Source organism: Phocoena phocoena, chromosome 16, assembly GCF_963924675.1.
Source record: "Phocoena phocoena chromosome 16, mPhoPho1.1, whole genome shotgun sequence".
Lineage (NCBI taxonomy): Eukaryota > Metazoa > Chordata > Mammalia > Artiodactyla > Phocoenidae > Phocoena > Phocoena phocoena.
Window position 1 is genome coordinate 1,226,930 of NC_089234.1, and position 20,116 is coordinate 1,247,045.

The 20,116-nt window shown below is 51.9% G+C and overlaps 1 protein-coding gene across 1 annotated transcript; it reads right to left on the minus strand.

The window, feature by feature from the left end:
* Nucleotides 1–7,676: 7,676 nt before the first annotated feature.
* PPP2R2D (protein phosphatase 2 regulatory subunit Bdelta) lies at nucleotides 7,677–17,825 on the minus strand. The gene is made up of 5 exons (XM_065894938.1): nucleotides 17,666–17,825; nucleotides 15,872–16,036; nucleotides 13,193–13,362; nucleotides 13,028–13,119; nucleotides 7,677–7,956 (listed from the first exon to the last, which is right to left on the minus strand). Exons 1-5 carry the CDS (start codon nucleotides 17,823–17,825, stop codon nucleotides 7,677–7,679), a joined length of 867 nt encoding a protein of 288 aa, XP_065751010.1.
* Between the last annotated feature and the right edge of the window lie 2,291 nt (nucleotides 17,826–20,116).

Below are 20,116 nucleotides of genomic sequence, written 5' to 3' on the forward strand. Positions count from 1 at the left end.
TGAATCTTTGCCAAATACTTGGTTACGGTATTTACGTACGTCACACAAGCTTTTTCATTAAGCCAGGTGTATCCCCACTGCATGGTTTTTAAAGGCCGCCCTTTTGATATACTGTATAAATGCTGTTGTATTTGTTTCACTTTTCCACACTAAATTCGGTTGTGTTAAATAAATGTAACATTCTAATTTTTAAAATACTTGTTTCTATTTAAACAATTACTTTGGAGGTAGAGGCCTACAGCCCTTTCATTTGGAGACGGCTGATGGAATGGCATCAAGATTCTTTATGTAATTTATCCCTAAAACATTAAGCCTGCATCCCACTGACCCACTCTGGCCAAGGGGATGATTCCCTTTTAACAGCAAATGGTGGTGGTTCAAGTGTCACGAGCACCGGGCTGTACTCGGGACCTTCCAGCAAGGCCGAGCGTCCTCAGAGCCAGCACCCCTTGGAGAGCTCTGTGAATCCATCACTCAGGTGACCTGGCCCACGATGAAGGCCTCTGTGCATTGAGATATGCAAGGCATCCCCCAGGTCTGGGGAGTTCTGAGCTATTAAGTGTAATCTCTGCCCCCCACCCCCACCCCCACCCCCGGCCTCGCTCCCTTCCTTCTCTGGAGCACCAATTTTAATTTATGATTGATTCCAATAGCTGTCGTCTGATTTCTTCACTTTTTAAAATCTTAGTTCTCTCTCGTCTTCTAGCTGGATGATTACTCTATTCCTCTCCTCCAAGTTATGTATCCTTCCTTCCATCTCCGCCCTGTCACTGACGCTCCCCAGGGCACAGGCTGAGCTGCGTGATGGTGGCCGGAAGTGCCTGCTGCAGCCAATCACAAGGTTTTCCCCTCTCACTGCAACATTCCAGTGGACGTTTGATTCTTTTAAAATGTGTGACTATATATGTATTTTTGTTTTGACCTTTTGGGCAAGAGGATAGCAGAATGGCGACAGCCTTTCCACACACTCCTTATGTTAATGCAAGTAACCGCCATTCATTTTATTCACAGAATAGCAAGTTTACAGAATATTTAATATCCAGACAGTTTTGGATTAAAATAACAGATCCTGGGGGTCGAATCCATTCTCCCATAAACCAGAGCTCCTTGGAAAAGTGGGAATTCCAGGGCGGCATGAGGAACATTTGTGGTGCCAGGAGGTGAAGGACATGGAGCCAACCTGAGGGACCTGCAGTGGCTCAGAGTGGGTCAGCCTGGTAACAGGTTCCTGGTGGTGATGGGCTGTCACCAGACTGGAGCAGGATCCCCAAGTCCACACTGATGGAGACCAAGTAAGTGGGGGAAGGGACGGTTCTTCCCGACAGAATCTAATTAATAAACGGGATGAGGGAACGAGTGACCGTCAGGCAGACAGCTGCTGACGTGGGCCCGGTGTCACTGCCTCCCCAGGAAATTACCGCCAAGGGAACCTAGGGTACTGTGGATCTCCTGACCCCAACATCTCTCTGTGTTCTTGCCGAGATGTGTGACTGTAGGTTAGTCATGAGAAAATATCATGCCATCCCAAATTGGGGGAGGTTCTACAGAATAACTGTCTGAGGTCAAGGTCATGAGGAAATGAGGATCTGTTACAGATTGAAAGATACGGAGTGGGCTCCCCTGGTGGCGCAGTGGGTCAGAATCCGCCTGCCGCTGCAGGGGACACAGGTTCGAGCCCTGGTCCGGGAAGATCCCACATGCCGCGGAACAACTAAGCCCGTGCGCCACAACTACTGAAGCCCGCGCTCCTAGAGCCCGCGCTTCGCAACGAGAAGCCACCACAATGAGAAACCCGCGCGCAGCAACGAAGACCCAACACAGCCACCCCCCCCCCCCCAAAAAAAAAATTCCAAGATGCGGCAATGAAATGCATCGTGGATCCCGGGCGAGAAAAAGACAACTGGGAAAACAAACACGAAGGTCTGTGGATGAGCTACAAGTACTGTGGGGTGACTTCACCCGCTTTACGTGGTGTTAATTAAACCTGGGTGATGGGTGAAGGGCAGGCAGGAACTCTACAATTTTTGCAACTGATTTAAAATTATTTCCAAATAAAATGTTACAAAAGTAAGATAAATAGACAGTATCTTTTTACTCAGCATCCCTGAACCGGCAGGGAATGCCCACCCAGTCTGGCTCCTGCATCCTCGTGGTGCTGGATGTTTCCTCCCAACTGGGGGGGGAGATGGCCAGGACCACCGTGCAGTGGACAGAGCGAAATGCAGGTGTGGACACGTCGCTTACCTTGTGTGCAAAAACGGGGGGAGGGGAATATGTCATGTTCGTGTTTGAATAAGAAAAAGTGTGGCCCAAGACAAGACTAACAAGAGTTATCAATACCACCAGGCTCAGCGGAAGGGGCAACACTTCGCTATCATCCTTTTAAAGAGTTCTGAAATTTGTACAGGTGTTACCAGTTTAATAAAGTAAGAAAAAACATTTATCGAAAAGGAATAATAGTATTGGCAAGGATGTGGAGAAAAGAGAACCCTCACGCACCGTTGGTGGGAATGTAAATTGGTGCAGCCACTATGGAAAAGAGGATGGAGGTTCCTCAAAAAATTAAAAGTTGCGGGCTTCCCTGGTGGCGCAGTGGTTGAGAGTCCACCTGCCGATGCAGGGGACATGGCTTCGTGCCCCGGTCCGGGAAGATCCCACATGCCGCGGCAGCGGCTGGGCCCGTGAGCCATGGCCGCTGGGCCTGCGCGTCCGGAGCCTGTGCTCCGCGGTGGGAGAGGCCACAGCAGTGAGAGGCCCGAGTATCGCAAAAAAAAAAAAAAAAAAAAAAAAAAAATTAAAAGTTGAACTGGCATGTGATCCAGCAATTTCACTTCCGGGTATTTATCCAACGAATGAAAACACTACTTTGAAAAGATACATGCACACCAATGTTCATAGCAGCACTATTTACAATTGGCAGGATATGGAAACCACCCAGGTGTCCATTGGTGGGTGTGTGGATAAAGAAGATGTGGTACATATACAACAGAGCATCACTCAGCAATAAACAGAATGGAGTCTTGCCATTTCAGACAGTGTGAATGGACTTGAGAGTACCATGCTGTGAGTAAGTCCAAGACAAATGCCATATGATCTCACTTATATGTGGAATCTAGAAAAACAAAGCCAATCTTGTAGCTAGAGATTGGTGTTTGCCAGAGGCAGGTGTGAGTGTGTGTGTGCATTTATGTATGTGTATTTATGTGTGTGCTTATGTGTGTTTGTGGGGGGGGGAGGGAGAGAGAAGGAGGGTAAAAAGGTACAAACTTCCAGTTATGAAATAAGTCCTGGAGATGTACAGCACGGTGACTATAGTTAATAACGATCACATACTTGAAAGTTGCTAGGAGAGACCTTGAAAGTTCTCATCACAAGAAAAAAAACCTGTGTGGTGACAGAAGTTATCTAGACTCACTGTGGTGGTCACTTCACAACATATACAAATACTGAATCATTATGTTGTACACCTTAAACTCATATAGTTGTGTCAGTTACACCTCGAAAAAGAAAACCAAGAACAACCTAACAACATTTCTCATAAGAACTGTAGATTTACACTGCATTCAGATAATTAGATTTTAGAAAACAAATGTTTCCTGAAAGTTAGTTCTTGGAATAACAAATTAGCTTCCCATCCTTACGGAACACACATCTTTTTTTTTTTTTTAATTAATTTATTTATTTTATTTTTGGCTGTGTTGGGTCCTTGTTGCTGAGCATGGGCTTTCTTTTAGTTGCGGCGAGCAGGGGCTCCTTCGTTGCGGTGCACGGGCTTCTCATTGCGGTGGCTTCTCGTTGCAGAGCATGGGCTCTAGGTGCGCGGGCTTCAGTAGTTGTGGCGCGCGGGCTCAGTAGCTGTGCTCACGGGCTCTAGCGGGCTCAGTAGTTGTGGTACACGGACTCCGTAGTTGTGGCTCGTGGGCTCTAGAGTGCAGGCTCAGTAGCTGTGGCGCACGGACTTAGTTGCTCCGCGGCATGTGGGATCTTCCTGGACCAGGGCTCGAACCCATGACCCCTGCATTGGCAGGTGGATTCTTAACCACTGTGCCACCAGGGAAGTCCCTGGAACACACATCTTTTAAAGATGTCCCAAGATATACAAAGATAATTTACTACTAATAAACTCTGGGGCAAACAAGTGAATCATCTCAGGACACACAGTAAACCCCACAGGAACACGGAGCAGCCTGGTGAGGACCGGCCTCCACAAGCAGCACCACGGGAGCCGGGGTCCCGCCCGGAGCCCGGGCTTCGGCCAAGGTCCCGTGTCCTGCCTGGGGGGCCAGGGACCCTGCAGATGTGCTCAGGACGCAGACTCACCCGAGGTTCCGGTTGCTGGCATCACCGTCCGGAGGGTGAGCAGGGAAATGGGACCAGCAAGTCCTCTCAGTCACTCACCGGGCACTGACAGGGTCGCTGGGCCCCAGCCCCAGGCCTCACTCTTCAGATGTGGGGCAGCTGAGGGAAGCCTTCCCGGGACGGGCTCTGCGGGTCCTGGGGGGGCGCAGAGGCGGGGGTCAGGCTGGGCTGCGGCTGTCGCCTTGGATGCTTCAGGACCCCCCAACCCCCCAGCCGGGACTCCTGTGATCTCAGCTGCCCGTTGCCCATCCCCCGTCCCACCGCCGTGACTCTGCCCCTCGCGGGAATCAGCTGGTGGCGTGAAGGGAGGGGCTGCCGGTCGAGAGGGGTGACAGCTGAGCAGACAGCCTGAGGTCTCCAGTTCCCCCTTCCGCGTGATGTCAGGGCCGCCACGGTTCCTAAGAGATCAAGGTGGCGCTCCGTCCCCCGGCTCACCAGCTCTCCACCAAGGGCTCGGGTGGGACACGGACCCCGGTGACGCCGCGCTGTGGCGTGTCTGTCCGGCGAGCACCGCTGGGTTGGTTCTGGGGAGCCCGTGCCGGGTGCCTGCCCCGCGGCCCACCCGGTACAGGAGGGCTGTCGCCAGCCCCGTGGGCCGCACCGGTCAAGCCCCACCCGACCCCCCGCTGTCCCCGCCCTAACCACACCCCCGTGGAGAAGCCCTGGCGGGGTGGGCCCCGTGTGGCATCCCCTCCCTCCCTCTCTGGTCCCCCCAGCGCCTGTGGAAGCTTCTCCCGGCACAGCACCCAGGGGGCAGTTCCTGATGGGAGGACTGTCCCCCGCCGCCCCATCATGACCCCGGGGCGGCACCGGGTCTCAGACCGGGACTTGGCGCGCGGAGCGCCGTCCTCCCCACGAGGGGCGCGGCGCGGCCCGCCCCGGCTGGGTCTGCGCACCCGCCTCTGCCCGCGGGCAACAGACACGCTCAGAAGAAAAAGCCTCAGCGCCGATCCTGGGCCCCCTTCGACAGAAGCGTGCAGACAGTTCCTCCTCAGACGGCCGCGCAGCACCAGAGCCCTGGGCTCGGCCCGCGGGGCCTGGGCCCCACCGCGCTGACCAGGGGACAGTCTGGGCCGGCTCCCAGCTGTGAGGCCATGGCTACTCAGCTCCACGGGGGAGGGAGTTTGCTGCTCGTCCTGCGAACGCCCACGACTGGGGGACGGTTTAAAATCAGACTCTGAGTCCTGTCCTGTACTGGCTTCTAGAACCGCCCCTGTTCTTTAAAAAGTGCACGTCTAAATCCACACACGAGTAAAGCGTATTCATCCAACCCAGGCCATCAACCGAGACAGCGTTAAAGCTTCAGGACAAGCAGGAGCACAGAATTCTAAGGAACGATGAAAACTCACAGGATTACCTTTCAGGAACAGACAGAATTTCTCTAGCTTTCTCCAGCTTTAAACGGGAGAAAAGGGGTAAGCTTTGTAAGAACAAGAAAAACAACAGATATTTTTTAAACAAGGAATATAAAAGAAATAAATGTCAAGTCTGAAACCCATAGGATTTTTACCTCATCAGGAGGGGAAAAAGGCTTACATGGAATCAGAAGTGTCTAGCGGAAAAGAACACGGAAGAAATTGCTAGACACCTCTTAAATTACACGTTTCTCAAGAGCATCTCTGAGAAGCGTGTGCCTGACTCGGGGGAGAAGAACCCACAGACACAGGGACCCCCGCCCGGCCGGTGGCAGCCACCACGCATGTGCCTTTTGCCCGGGGCCGTCTGAGAGGCAGATGGCTGGTTTCCTGTTTGGTAGGAAATACGTCTTAAAGATGGAAAAACGTCATAAAAAAATCTGGTAAAACATCTGAAATTTATTAAACTTTTTGGTCAAAATAGTTGAACAAGTAAATACAGCCCCATCTTACTAGAACTGCTTTACCTTAAGGGCCAGGGTTGACTGATACTTGGACAATTCTGTTCCACATCTCAGGTTTGTGAACTGCGTCAACCAATATGCAGTAATAGAATTACCTTGAAATTAAAATAAACGGACTTGTTGATTCTCTATTTCCGACATAATGTGAGCTAACGTGGCATCCCGTTAACATTAATTCAGGGGAGTGAGTTGACAAGACATTTGTTCTTGCACCTCCATATCACCAGTAACCAAAATACACCTTAATTTCAAGAGCAGCACGTGAGCCCCAGCTGTCCCGTCCCCTGGAGGACTGGGTCTGAGCCTCCTGTGTGAAATTTCACGGCAGCAAGCTCCAATCACTTAGTGTTGTTACCTCTGTATTTTTTTGTCTTGGGAAATCTTGATTTCTGTTATCAACTTACTTTTAAAGTAAACCACCAAGGTACTGGTGGCATTACATAATAATTAAAATTGTTTAATTTCTGCTGGCTTGAAATGCAGTGAAATTCGTCATGCATATAATTCCAGCAGTTTTTAGAAGCCTGTTACCCTCTTCCCACGAAGTACTGTTACGAAGGTTTAAAAAGCACGTAAGTGTCCAACTGCAGTGAATTTGAGGCACACTTTAAACCACGTGTTACTTTTTCAGCAGCGATTCTGTTACTACTCCTTGGGATTTTCTTTCTCAGAGGCAGCTGCAGGTAAGGCTCTTTCCAGACCTTACCTGGTGTGTCAGATGTACCATTTCTACAGAAACAAAAAAGTTATGGAAGTTTGTGGATACATACGTTCAGAGTTTGAAGTACTGCACACGTTCCACCATTCTGTTAACGAAGGACAAAAGATTTTAAAGTTGAATTCTGCATCATTTCATTATATGTAATTAAATCAAATAAAGACGATACCGATTTTGGACTTAAAAACACTTTTTAGAGTGTGTTGCTTTTATTAGGCGGTTACACCAGAGGCGCGATGGGAGTAAAGCGGCCTGAGCCCGCTCGACCGAATCTCCACGCCGGCCAAGGCCCCGCCTGGGCTGAGAGAGGCTGAGGGAAGGCGGGCAGCAGCCACGCACGTGGAGGCCCCAGGATGACAGCAGAGGAGGAGGAGAGCTCGACAGGAGCAGACACTGAATCTGACAGCTTTCCTCTTGGATGTTAACTTTTGGTCTATAAATTGGAAGGAAGGCTCAGACTTCAATAAATATGTTTATTTTAGCAATGGCCTCTTCTGAGTCCTGTCCATCACTCTGCTTCGAGCGGGCTTCTCACCTGAGCAGCGACACCCAGGGCTCACCTTGCTGAAGCAGAAGCCCGCGGGCACCTGCGCGGCCAGCCCGTGCAGTCTGGGCAGAGGCAGGAGGGCGACCCTGCTCTTCACGGAGAGGATGTCGCCTGTCCTCTGGCACCAAACGAGCAGGCGCGATTCTGCACGAGATGCAGGTCCCGCTGCCTCCTTAGTTGGCCTTGTCCTGGAATATGTACAAGTTATTGGTGGCAGCCACGGCAATGATGTTCTCCACTGGGTGCCAGGCTGTGTGCAGAATCTTCTTGCTGAAGTCCAGGCTGTCCACGCTCACCTCGTCCTTCTTTCTCTTCCCACCTGCACACACTCTGCGAGGCTTCAAGCTGGCGCGAGGCTTGCTGTTCTCCCTGGAAGCTTCCAGCGTAACATCCCTCCATGTAGTCCTATCGAACATTCTGAAGAAGTTGTTGTAGGACCCAGTCATGATTGCACTGCTCAAAACAAGGACAGGAAGACTTCTAAGTGACCACCTCCAACCCCCAGCCCGGCCCGGCCCTGGACGCATGGATAGAGCTGCTTACCTCTCCTACCCCCAATTCTACACAGCAGGGTCATTTTTACAAATAAAAAATGAAAAATCATAATGGTCAGGAGAGAGACGCAGTGAGAATTTCTTCCTAAACTTCGTATACATAATCCTATCAGTAAAAATAAATACAACGGAAAAAAGTAATGGATTTACACTTTTAATTACATTAATGTGTTTTCAAACAAGGTAAAAACCCCAACACAGTCACTGCCCCAGGCTCGGGTAACGGTCTGACCTCCTGCACTTTGCCCCGATTCGGCAGGGCTCCGCACGTGCTCGAGAGACATTCGTGAGATCTGTTACCATCTTTGCTCACGACTGACCAGACAAGGTTTTAAAGTTCATTTTAATCTTAAAAGCGTTTTTCTCATGAAGGAACAGGTATATAAATAGTTAGGAGGGGCCTCAGACACGGGGTCAGCGTGCAAGACAGCCGGGGCCTTCTTTCCCGACACTCCAGATGCTGCAGCAGCGCCCGTGGCCTTTTCCCTTCCGGGCTGGTTCTGACGCCTTTCCGCGTCTCCACTGAAGCACACAGCACCGTGACGCGCTTCTCGCACACTGGTGAAAACTTCGGGTCTCTACACAGCTAAGAGGAGAGTGGCTGGTTGCCGGCAAATGCTTCTACGTGCGTCCAGCCCCTGCCTCAGCGGGCCCGTCGGGCGCGGTAAGACCAGACTGCCCTGCGGCCTCCTCCTTGGCACCCTGGGCTCCCGGGCCATCCCCGCATCATCAGGGGCGGATCTTGAGGCCCCGCGAGGCACGTGCTGCCTCATTCACACGGCGTAGGGCTGACCCCGACTGTGCAAACCCTTCGGTGTCTGATTAGCCTCATCTAAAACCTCGCACCGCACAAAAAGATAAGCTCTCCTGGCTTATCTCACCTGTACTGTTGAAGCCTGGAATGCACACACCTCGGGGACGGAGGGCCGTGTGGCGGTGGACGCAGCAGGGCCGTGCAGTGGGGCCCAGGAGGGCCGCCAGCAACTGCCACTTGCCCACTTTAATTTCCACACAGAACACGATGCTCACAAAAGGATAAGCAACAAACGTGCTGATCTGAAGCTTACATTTGTTATTAAACTTAACCGCAGGGACTTCCCTGGTGGCGCAGTGGTTGGGAGTCCACCTGCCAAGGCAGGGGACACGGGTTCGAGCCCTGGTCCAGGAAGATCCCACACGCCGTGGAGCAACTAAGCCCGTGCACAACTACTGAAGCCCGCGCTCTAGAGCCCGCAAGCCTGCGCCTCAGAGCCCGTGCGCCACAACTACTGAAGCCCGCGTGCCTAGAGCCCGTGCTCTGCAACAAGAGAAGCCACCGCAATGAGAAGCCCATGCACCGCAAGGAAGAGTAGCCCCTGCTCGCTGCAACTAGAAAGCCCGTGTGCAGTGACAAAGACCCAACACAGCCAAAAATAAATAAATAAATAATATATAAAAACTTAACTGCAGTGACTATTCCGAACAGAGACCAATGAAAGAATTTTTTCGGGAAGGAGTATTTTATCATCAATGTTGATTAGAGGTGCTGGTGCGCGACAGAAATGAAAGCGGACCAACCTTCACGCCGTCTATTACGATTATTACTATTACTCAGCAGTCCTGACGGCACCTGCATGGGCGTGGATGTCCCCCCGGCCCGCTGCTCCACACGGTGGGAATGAGAGCCTTCCCCAGCACCTGGCCAGGTGCTGCCTAGGCGGGAACACCGCCAAACACAGGAGTAAGTGGACTTGCAACTTAACGGTGATGTCTGTGTTTGCTACAAACCTGGAGCACGATGAAGTGGGGCAAAACTTAACTTCTGGGCAGCGCCGTCCCAGGCGGAGTGACTGGGATGGTGGCAAAAACCTGGCTCTGCCCCCGCCCCCAACTCCACACAAGCTTCCAGGCAGGAAGGCAGGGCATGTTGGCAGGAGTGAGGGAACAGGTAGGCGCCACCAGAAAGCTTCAGGATGTGCCAGAGATGGGTAATTTAAACGTATTTTGCAATATCTCGGATCTACCGCGAAGCATAAAGAACCGTGCAGGGAACATTCCTATACACGGTTGTCCTTTGAACAGTTGCACGGTCTTAAAAACAAAACCGTCTTGCATGCTCTAGACATCAGATGAGTCACTTGTGTGATGGCGTACAGGTCTGCGCAGCTGTAACCCGGGCTTTCGCTGTGTCTGGTCCACACCACGAACAGAGGATGATTCCTCGTCCGTCCGCCCGCCCAGGGAGGAACCCCGACATGGCTCAGCTGCCTCCAGGGCACGTCTTGGAACGTGTTTTCTTTCTTGTCTGTATATTCGAGAGGTGCCCAGCCCACCCGGCCACTGCCAGGGAGCCTCAGAAGAAGGGCAGTGGCAGTGGTCATGCCCACTGGCCTCCACCTCCACCCCAACATTTCCGTCACTCTGATGGATGTGAAGGGACGTCCCTGTTGCTTTGATCTGCTGATTACTAATGAGGATGTGTTGTTATTCATTCCCCCCGTTTCTGTTAATTCCCATTCATGAGTAGTTAGGACTTTCTCACTGACTTACGATTCTTCACGTATTCTGGATATTCATCTCTGTTAATTTTACGTGCTTTTGTGGGTTTTATTTCCATTGTTTTATTATGATACAAAGAAGCTTAAAGTCAATGTAGTTGGATCTCTTTGTCTGGGTTTGGGGCCTTGTTTAAGGCACATTCCTGCATGATCATTTATCTCTGGACACAATTTCAGGAAGCGAGTCAGAAGGGATCACGACACACCGCATCAGAGCGCCTTCCGGCTTCCACTGCCGGGCCGAGAGGTCTGCTCGCGGTCTGAACACCCTTTCTCCGAAGGCAATGGGTCTTTCCTCCCCTGGCTGCTTTTAAGATCTTTTCTCTGTTTTTGGTGCCCTGTAACTGCATTATGACCTGGATGTGGATTTCTGTGCTTCTTGAGTCTGCGTATTCGTTCAGTCTTGCATCAGTTATAGAGAATTCCTGGCCGTTAACACTTTAACTGCTACTTCTCCACAATCCTCCAATTTGGACACTTCTCTCCACTTAGGTTACGTTGGACCTTATCTGACCCTCCGTGTTCTCCAACCTTCCATGTTTTTTCTGTCTCTTTGGCTCTCTGAGCTGCATCCTGGATAATCTCTCCTGATCTTTCTTCTTAAAATATTTCTCATCTTCAGTTCACTAATTCAAGATCTTTTCAGCTTCACGGGGTCTGCTAAATTCACACAGTGATTTTTCAACTACCACAGTTTTCATTTCTAGAAGTCCTGCACGATGCTTTTGCAGACGTCCTGGGTGGTTTTTAATGGCCTTGTGCTTCCATGTTCAGGTTCCGGTTCCGTCCTTTAACCTGTGAGTATTTCCACATTCTCATTTTATATCCTGTGGCATATGATTTCAGTACCGGATCTCTCAGAGGTCACAGTTCTGTGGTTGTTTCTGCTGGCTTGCTCACACTGGCTTTCCTTCATGTGTTTGGTGCTTTTCACCTGTGAGCTCCTGTTTAAGTGATTTTAATCTGGGGAAATCCTGAGCCCTGGGAAAGACAAATCCGCCACGGGTGCCAGGCACCCCTACGTGTTTTCAGTGGGTTTGCCAAGAATGCGTTTCTTCAGCGCTCTCTACCTGGGCCACATCTCAGGGCTGCAGCCTTGTTTACCACTCTCAGCTTGACCCCCAAGCTGAGTGTGTGCTGGTGTGAGGCCAACCCCGCTCCGTGAGCGGCCTCTGCCCGGGCCCCCTGTGTCACCGCCCCCCACCCCCAAGGTACTGTGACCAAGCTCGTGCTGCTCTGCTGTGCTGTGAGGAGTGAAGTCCTCTCCTCTGGCCCAGGGGCCCCGCGTCTGCAGCAGGAGACACTAACAGGTGGCACGTCAGCCTGTGAACGGTGCGGATGCCCGGGGCTGCCTGTCTGCTGGGACTTACCCTCAGTGAGCTTCTCCAGGTCAGTACAAATACAAACACACGTCCCTGGCGGGGAGGGAGGCTTACGGTCACAAAGGTCAGGGGACTTCATCCACTCCAATCCAAGGTCTCAGACAGATACATTTCCCTTGGGATGCATCTGAACGTAGATGGATGCCTTTTCCATAACCCCGAGGGTCCCAGTTTCAACTGCCAACCCTGTGTGGGTCCAGGGCCACAGCTCTTGTACCCTCCTGGGCTGCAGGTCCCTGGTTCCAGCTGGTGCCCTGAGGCCAGCGAGGGCGCCCTCCTAGTTCCTGCTTCCTCTTCACTCCTGGCCTTACCGGTTGTGAGCTCAACTATACCCACAAAGAGATTTGTGGTGTGACATCTGATGTTTCTAGGTGTTTGTGCCAAAGGGTTTCTCAGAATGTCCGTCAGTCCCTCTCTGAAAGTGGCGAGGTCCTCTGCTCACTGACACCCTTGACAAGCAGCACACGGCAGAATCCATCACAGACGATGCAAGCTCATCTCCTTCCATCATGCGAGGTGCAACATTTCGTAGAATATGAAACAGACCTCTCGGCAGCACTAGTACTGCTGTCACCTCTAAGACACGCACAAAAAGGTGGCGGAGGCCTCAAACCGCCTCATCACGAGGTAGACCACGGAGTCACACCAGCCACCCCCACTCTGTCCAAGCACAGCAGCGACTCTGAGGTCTCGTCCTCCACTTGTCCCCAAAGGCAAACTGGAACGTGGCCATCCCACACACGCCACAGTGACTAACCTCCCCACCGCCTTCCTTTCACTCATCTTGGAACTGACAACAAAAAAAGAAATTATCATCCACTAAGCGTTTTTAAAATAGCCAACATGAACCTTGTACTACGCTTGCTGTTTAAACACAAGGTGGAGTCATAAGCAAGGTGAGAAGTGTGCCCAGACATCCCACGTTTCCACCTTGCTAGGGCCACCTCACAGATGGCCTGGAAAACCAAGCCCATTGGGACTCCTCCTGGCAGCCTGGCCCACCTCTGAGGACGTCAGCGTGCTTCGGGCCTGGTCATGACGCAGGTCTCACCTGTCGGAGCCGTTCCAGCAGCACTCAAACTTGTCAAAGATGCAGTCGTTTTCGTACAGGGAACACAGCTTGCTTCGAAGGTACTCGTGGACCTTAATGAAAGTACAGGAAGGTCAGAGGGACGGTTGCGTGCAAGACGTGGCAGGGTCCATGCCGCGGCCTCACCTGGTGGGTCTCGACAGGCCGGCTCTCCATGTTGAGGTCCCACACCTTCACCGACAGGTAGTCTCGGGTCATCATGTACCGACCGCTGTGGCTGAATTTCACGTCGGACACAGAAGAGATTATTTCTGAGAAGAAGGACCTACTGCTGGGGTCTTCCGGCTCTTCAAAAACTGGAAAACAAATGTTTTCAGCTTCTGTTTAAAAACCAGAGAACAAATCATTTTAAAGTCCAGGCGAGACTCGGGCCCTCCCCCGACACCGCTGCGGCCTCCCATCTCCCTGAAGCACAGGCCCCAGGCTCACCCAGGCCCTGGCTCGCAGCCCAGAACGCTGCTCGGGCACTCTGAGTGCATCCTGGTGAGGCCTCTGCATTAACCTGATGCTTCCCTGCAGATCCTCGGAATGCCAGTCCCTAGCAAACCACGTCCCATCCTGTCCCTGGCACAGAGAGACACAAAGGGCGCTACAGCAGATGCCGACATGGTGCCCCGAGCGCCCTGGGGCTGACGAGCCTGCGAGTGCACTCAGGGCCCGGCCCTTAGTCGCGAACGCCTGGGTCAGATTTTAACACCGGAACAGTCCCACCTGCCAAAGCCTGTCAGAAAAGGGGTTTTCCTTCACTATTCAATAGTCGAGACTTACGCTAACAAAACCAAACTACTAGTTTCAGAAAGATTCTACAGGCTTCCATGGCAGACCTCTCTTTCCCTGACACTTCTGCTTTCTCAGCAGTAACTCGAGTGCCCCCTCACTCGCCCCCTGCCCATGCACCAGACCCCAGAGCCCCCAGTGCACTGTCGAGCCTGTGGCTTGGTGAACTTTGGGTGAGGATTTCTGTACTTCCTCTCATTTGCAGCGGCTTGTGATTTTCTTTGTTTTTGTTTTTTGTTTTTTTCTCTTTTTTTGCGGTACGCGGGCCTCTCACTGTTGTGGCCTCTCCCGTTGCGGAGCACAGGCTCTGGATGCGCAGGCTCAGCGGCCATGGCTCACGGGCCCAGCCGCTCTGCGGCTTGTGGGATCCTCCCAGATCGGGGCACGAACCCGTGTCCCTTGCATCGGCAGGCGGACTCTCAACCAATGCGCCACCAGGGAAGCCCTGATTTTCTTTTTTTTAACGTAGGAACCTATGTTTGTTGAGTCTGCATTTGAAGTTGATTATAAGCAAGCTGGTGGCAATACTCTGAGCATTTACTCAAATAAGTAACTTTGCTGACAAATAAAACTACTCTTGGAATCTAAAATTGTTACTCACGAGTGTTCTCCTGAAAACACAGGCCAAACATTAGAAAAGACTCATTTTTCATTGCAGGAATTCTACTAAAGTACAAAGTTCTTTTAAAACACACTATAGGGGCTTCCCTGGTGGTGCAGTGGTTGAGAATCTGCCTGCCAATGCAGGGGACATGGGTTTGAGCCCTGGTCCAGGAAGATCCCACATGCTGCGGAGCAACTAGGCCTGTGCGCCACAATTGCTGAACCTGTGCTCTAGAGCCCACGTGCTGCAACAACTGAAGTCCACGGGCCTAGAGCCCGTGCTCCGCAACAGGAGAAGCCACCGCCGTGAGGCCTGCACACACAACGGAGAGTGGCCCCTGCTCGCCGCAACTAAGGAAGGCCTGCAAGCAGCAACGAAGACCCAACACAGCCAAAAATAAATAATTAAAATAAATAAATTTATTTAAAAAACTCCAAAAAACAAAAAAACACACTATAGTGGACTTCCCTGGCAGGCCAGTGGTTAAGACTCTGTGCTTCCACTGCAAGGGGCACGGGTTCGATCCCGGACTGGGGAAGATCCCACATACCACGCAGTGTGGCCAAAAGGAAAAAAAAAAAAGAAAACCACAAACCCCAAAAACCAAAAATTAAAACCGAAAGAAAACCCCCCTCCCCCTATACTTTAGCCTCAAAAAGAGACAGAATGAGGCAAAAAGGCTCCTAAGAACCAGTCATCAAGGACACTTCCCATCAGGCTCTGTTGGAGCTGCCCCACTTTACGACAGGAGACACTCTGGACAGACTGACCGATACACTGAGTTAGCTGCAGGACCAAGTGTCCAGAACACGAAAACCCATGGCGCTCCAGGCTGGGATGGCGTCACTGCTCAGTCCTTGGGAACGTGTCGGCAAAGTTCTCAGGACACACTCTGTATGTCTTGTGACACACAGACTTCTGGTTTTCTACAAAGTAGGGCCTGTTGGTTATGGCTAAAAATAAAAACAAAACCAAAGCTCTCCTCACCTAGAAGGACTTCAAGACTCAGTGGATTAAAGACTAGACCTTCACCTCAGGGAACTGCCTTCAAGTTCAGCGAAGCTCTGTGGGAACAGAGCCCATTCCGAGAGCCGAGAAAGGTCACAGGTGGGCTGCGTCTCCAGACTCAGCAGAGGTCCTAGTGCACAGAGGTGGAGGCGACAAGGGGCTCTCACTGGGCCCACCCAGGGAGGCGGACGCCGCATGGAAGTGCTGGCAGGAGTGACCTGCGGGCTCCACCGCGGCGCCACAAAAGCAGGGCCTCTCGCTCCGCACCCTGCCAGCAGCGCCGCGAGGACCAAGGCCGGCCTACGCTCGCGCAGGCACATGCGTAACAAAAAGCACCTCTGAGTCTTCGGAGGTGGCTCGGCGCCCAGACAACACAGGCTCTAGACGGGACGTTTATATACACGCCCGGCACTTACACTTGGAGTGTCGGTCGCACAGGGCGGAGGAGCGCATGTCGCACAGTCTGATGGTCCCCTTGCTGCTGCTGTAGACGAGCACGTTACACTGGTGCGGGTGGAACTCGGCCGCCGTGATCACCTCCGTCAGCTCTTCCATGTTGGCAGGCTTGATGTCCACGATGTCTGAAGTGCACAGTTAAGGCAGGGCGCTCGCAGGCATGAGATAACCCGCGTGACGAGGTTTAAGAGATTAGGTGTGGAGGAGGCGATCACACGTACTTTATGCCGGACGAGCACACCAGTTAAGAGGATCTACGTTAATGCACTAATCGGACTCCAGTAACGTGCCTGACAGGGGCCACGGCCATGCAGATACGAGGGCTGCTTTCATCTCGCTGCTACTGCTAGCATTCTAGGAAGGGACTTTCAAAGCAACATAACACACGTTCAAAGACCAGGAGGCAAGCAAGTGCCCATCTGCACAAAAGTCCCGTAGTAACATCCACAAAAATGACACAGACACACGAGTATCGCCAGGTTCCAAAAGACTCTGCTTTGCTGAGTATCTGACACCAAGGGCTTGCTCTAAGTAGCCAGAACAACGTCACATGGTAGGTTGCCAAATACAGAAATCACTCAACTGGAGAAACAAGGAAGTATACAATTTGGCTTTGGGCCAAGATAGGACAGCAGGAACAGATCACAACTAAGGAAGCGAAAAAACTTGGTGACACTACAGCTCAAGTCTCCGGACACCAGACACTGTGGGCAGGGACCCTGGAGGGACTGGAGCCCTACAGTGCCCAGCACGCCGTCGTGGCTGTCTCCAGGCCACCGTGCAGAGCAGGGACCAGGCTGAGCCCGCTGACCGCCTGGAGTCCGGGGAAGCACACGAGGCACACAGGGCCGAGTGCCGGAGAAGAGTGGCCAACAGGCTATGCCTAGGTTGCTGACCTGAGAACAGGTCAGCAAAGGCCTGTGAGGACACTGCCCAGCTGGGGAAGGAGCCACGCCCAGAGATGAGAGAACGGCACCCCAGCTCATGCGAGAGCTCGCCAAAGAGCAAAGCTGGGCTGAAAGTGAAGTGGGAGGGGAGGAGCCACGAGGGCACCAACTAACTGGGCCCTGTGAGTGGATCCAAGGTGTTTTTAAAGTGCTAACAGATAGGGGCTGCCCTGGTGGCGCAGTGGTTAAGAATCCGCCTGCCAACGCAGGGGACGTCCCACAGGTTTGAGCCCTGGTCCAGGAAGATCCCACACGCCGTGGTGCAACTAAGCCCGTGCGCCATGACTACCGAGTCTGCGCTCCAGAGCCCACGAGCCACAGCTACTGAAGCCCGCATGCCTTGAGCCCGTGCTCCGTAACGAGAAGGCACCGCACCGCAACGAAGAGTAGCCCCCGCTTGCCCCAACTAGAGAAAGCCCCTGTGCAGCAACGGAGACCCAACGCAGCAAAAAATAAAAAAACAAACAAACGAAAAAAACATTATATATATATGTATATATATAAAAGTGCTAACAGCAGAAAGCACATGCCTGTTTCTGTGCTGTATGATCTCAGTTGCAATGAAGGGCATTTGAAGCACGACGGTGGGACAAAATCTTTAAGAAAACCATGAAAGATACGACTGCATAAATGAACCCTTCATGAATTAGAGTCCTCACAAATCATTGAGAGAAAATGTGAGCTTCTGACAGGAGAAAAAAAATGACAAAGGACAGACTCTGAGACAAAGGGGTGTAATGAAGATGAGATGACCTATCCAAGAACGATCGTATAAAAATGCTGCGATATCCACCTGATGAAGGATACTAAAACTTCTGTCTGTGATTTCTAAATGCCATAGATTAATTCTCAGGTCATCTGCAGAAAGATATGTTTCATGATCACTATTTACTGAAATGGAATTTATATGATATGTGTGAGCATTTGCAAAAATTCGTCGTGGACTTGCTTCTACCATAAGGTCCATGGGCTTCAATATTGGGACCTAAAAATGGAAGGAAATAGGAATTCAAAACAAAGATCCCAGCAGCATAAAATCAGAACACTTACAGTAGGTAACAAAAAGGAACAAATGTGTACGCACAGTTAAGTAACAGCATGTACAGACAATACCCCAAATAAGCAATAGCTTCTGGCTGCCCGGTAAGCAGATGGCCCCCGACACTGATGCCTGATGTGGGGCCTGAGTCGAGCCCCGCTTCCTCCTCTGGCCTCGCAGCCGCGGCCTCCAGAGTGAGAGCAGGCGCATCTCCTCGACCCCCACGCCCCCTGCGCCCTGCAACAGGGCTGGGCGGGGGGAGCGTGCCTCTCCTGACCTGGTGCCGCGACGCGGTACGTCCAGCCTGCAGACGGCAGCGGAGCTGCTCACTTAGATGGCAGAGGCATGTTGGGTAAGTACGTTATACTTCAGTAAAAGGTTTTTAAAAAAAGGCACAGAAACCCCGACTGTGATGAGTGCTGTGGCCAGGAAGGCTCCCAGGGAAGGGGACGTCCACACAGAAAGGGAAAGGGAGGAGAGGTCAGCCGGGCGAAGGACGAGAGGGAGGAGCCGGCACAAGAGTGGCCAAAGCCAAAGGCACAGTCGTGGGTGACGGTGTAACACGTGCGAAAAAAAGGAAAAAGGCCCAGCATCACTGACGTCTAGTGGGGAGGAAAACAGAAGCTTTAAAATCAAAATAGAAAACTAAAGTGTGCTATTTTTTAAATTAAAAACCCAAGGAGTGTACCTAGAAAGGGTAGGAGAGAATCTCTTAGTTGAGTTTTCTCCAGCCAAAATGCTGTAAAAATGAACTTGGGGAAACATGTATAAAAATACTCCCCTCATTTTAAACCAGCCAAGTGCAGAGCACACGCTTCCCTCCTCTTGTGCAGGAGCTGCTGGTTCCACAAGGGACAGGACAGACCTGTCATGCCCTCTAACAAGTCTCTAATTAATCAAAACACGAAACAACGGTAATATGGATGACAGAAAGAGCCCCTTTCTGGCACCCAAATAATTTAAGAGGAGAACAAAATTTCTGTTCCCCTTTCAAAATTTTGTTTTCCTCTTAAAGTTCAAAGGAGTCCATGAACTCACAAAGGTAAATCCACATACAGTGACCTGGCCTGCGATCTTTCCCCCGCCGCAGCCCACCCTGCAACTGTGATGACCTCACACCTGTCACATGCTTCGCCATGGCCCTGGACGAGACCAGCTTGGTTAGGCTAATTGTAGAACAGCAGCCTTGACCAGAGTGAAGACTGGGCCTCAGAAGCCCTTACAGACTTCCCACAGCTGGGACGGATGTGAGCATCACGGTGGAGAAGCAGGCCTGGCTGGGAGGCAGGGGGCTCCCTGGAGAGGGGGAACGTGCCGGGCCGGGTGCAGGGGAGAGGCGGCCGAGACAGGGGATTCAGGTGCACCCACAGGGCACCCCAGGCCTCATCCTTCCAGCGCACTTAGTTTCCAAGGAGCAGTTTACATGGTGGTAACTGTAAAACTAGTGTTACTGTCACCAACAGTGATTTGCCTACAAACTGTCACTAATTCACGGGTGGGAAAGCAGCAGCATGGCACAGAGAAACCACCATTTGGATCAGAACATCTTGGTTCAAAGTAGGGTTTAGATTTGAGCAAATTACACAGCTTTCTTGGCCTCAACTCCCTGGAAACAGGGCAATACCACTGACCTACGAGTTCCCACCCCACCCTCCTCCTTGGCAGTGCTTACCTGTCACACCCACTGTGCTCCTGTCGGGAGCACCCCTGCACGCTGGGCTGCGACTCCGTGCTGCGCGCCTGCTGCCCCAGCACCTGCGTGCGCGGGGCCAGCAGAGCACGGGGAAAGAGACCGAAACCCACCACACGCACCCTGGCCGGGGCCCTGCGGGGCGTGGGATGGGGAGCTTCCTGCAATTCCGTGCCCTCTGTAGCTCCTCAGCTACCAATACAATGTGTCCACCCACTAGGTCTTCACCTGATAGATCGCACTTCCACAAAGATTTTAAACCTCTTTGAAAATCCAACCAACTGGCCAACAGCTTTCTAATGAACCAGGCAGTCGGTTCAGGGAGCGCCTCTAAGTCACCGCTGGTCTCTGCTGTGGCCCAGCCCATCGGCAGCACCCTGGGGTCTTAACCAGGGCGCATCTGGGCAGGATTCAAGCTTGTTTAATCTCCTTCTCATACTCCATTTAATTAAAGGCACCACCCCAGGACACTAGATTTTAAGTTGTACTCAATTTCACAGATGTTAAAATGTGAAAAAAATCGAGGTAT

Excerpts from the sequence above, each read along its gene's own strand:
- PPP2R2D (XM_065894938.1), bottom strand. The coding sequence starts at position 17,825 with ATGGACCTTATGGTAGAAGCAAGTCCACGACGAATTTTTGCAAATGCT. Across the intron at positions 13,363-15,871 it reads GTGCGACCGACACTCCAAGT|TTTTTGAAGAGCCGGAAGAC; the intron begins GTAAGTGCCGGG and ends TTTGTTTTCCAG. Across the intron at positions 13,120-13,192 it reads GGCCTGTCGAGACCCACCAG|GTCCACGAGTACCTTCGAAG; the intron begins GTGAGGCCGCGG and ends ACTTTCATTAAG.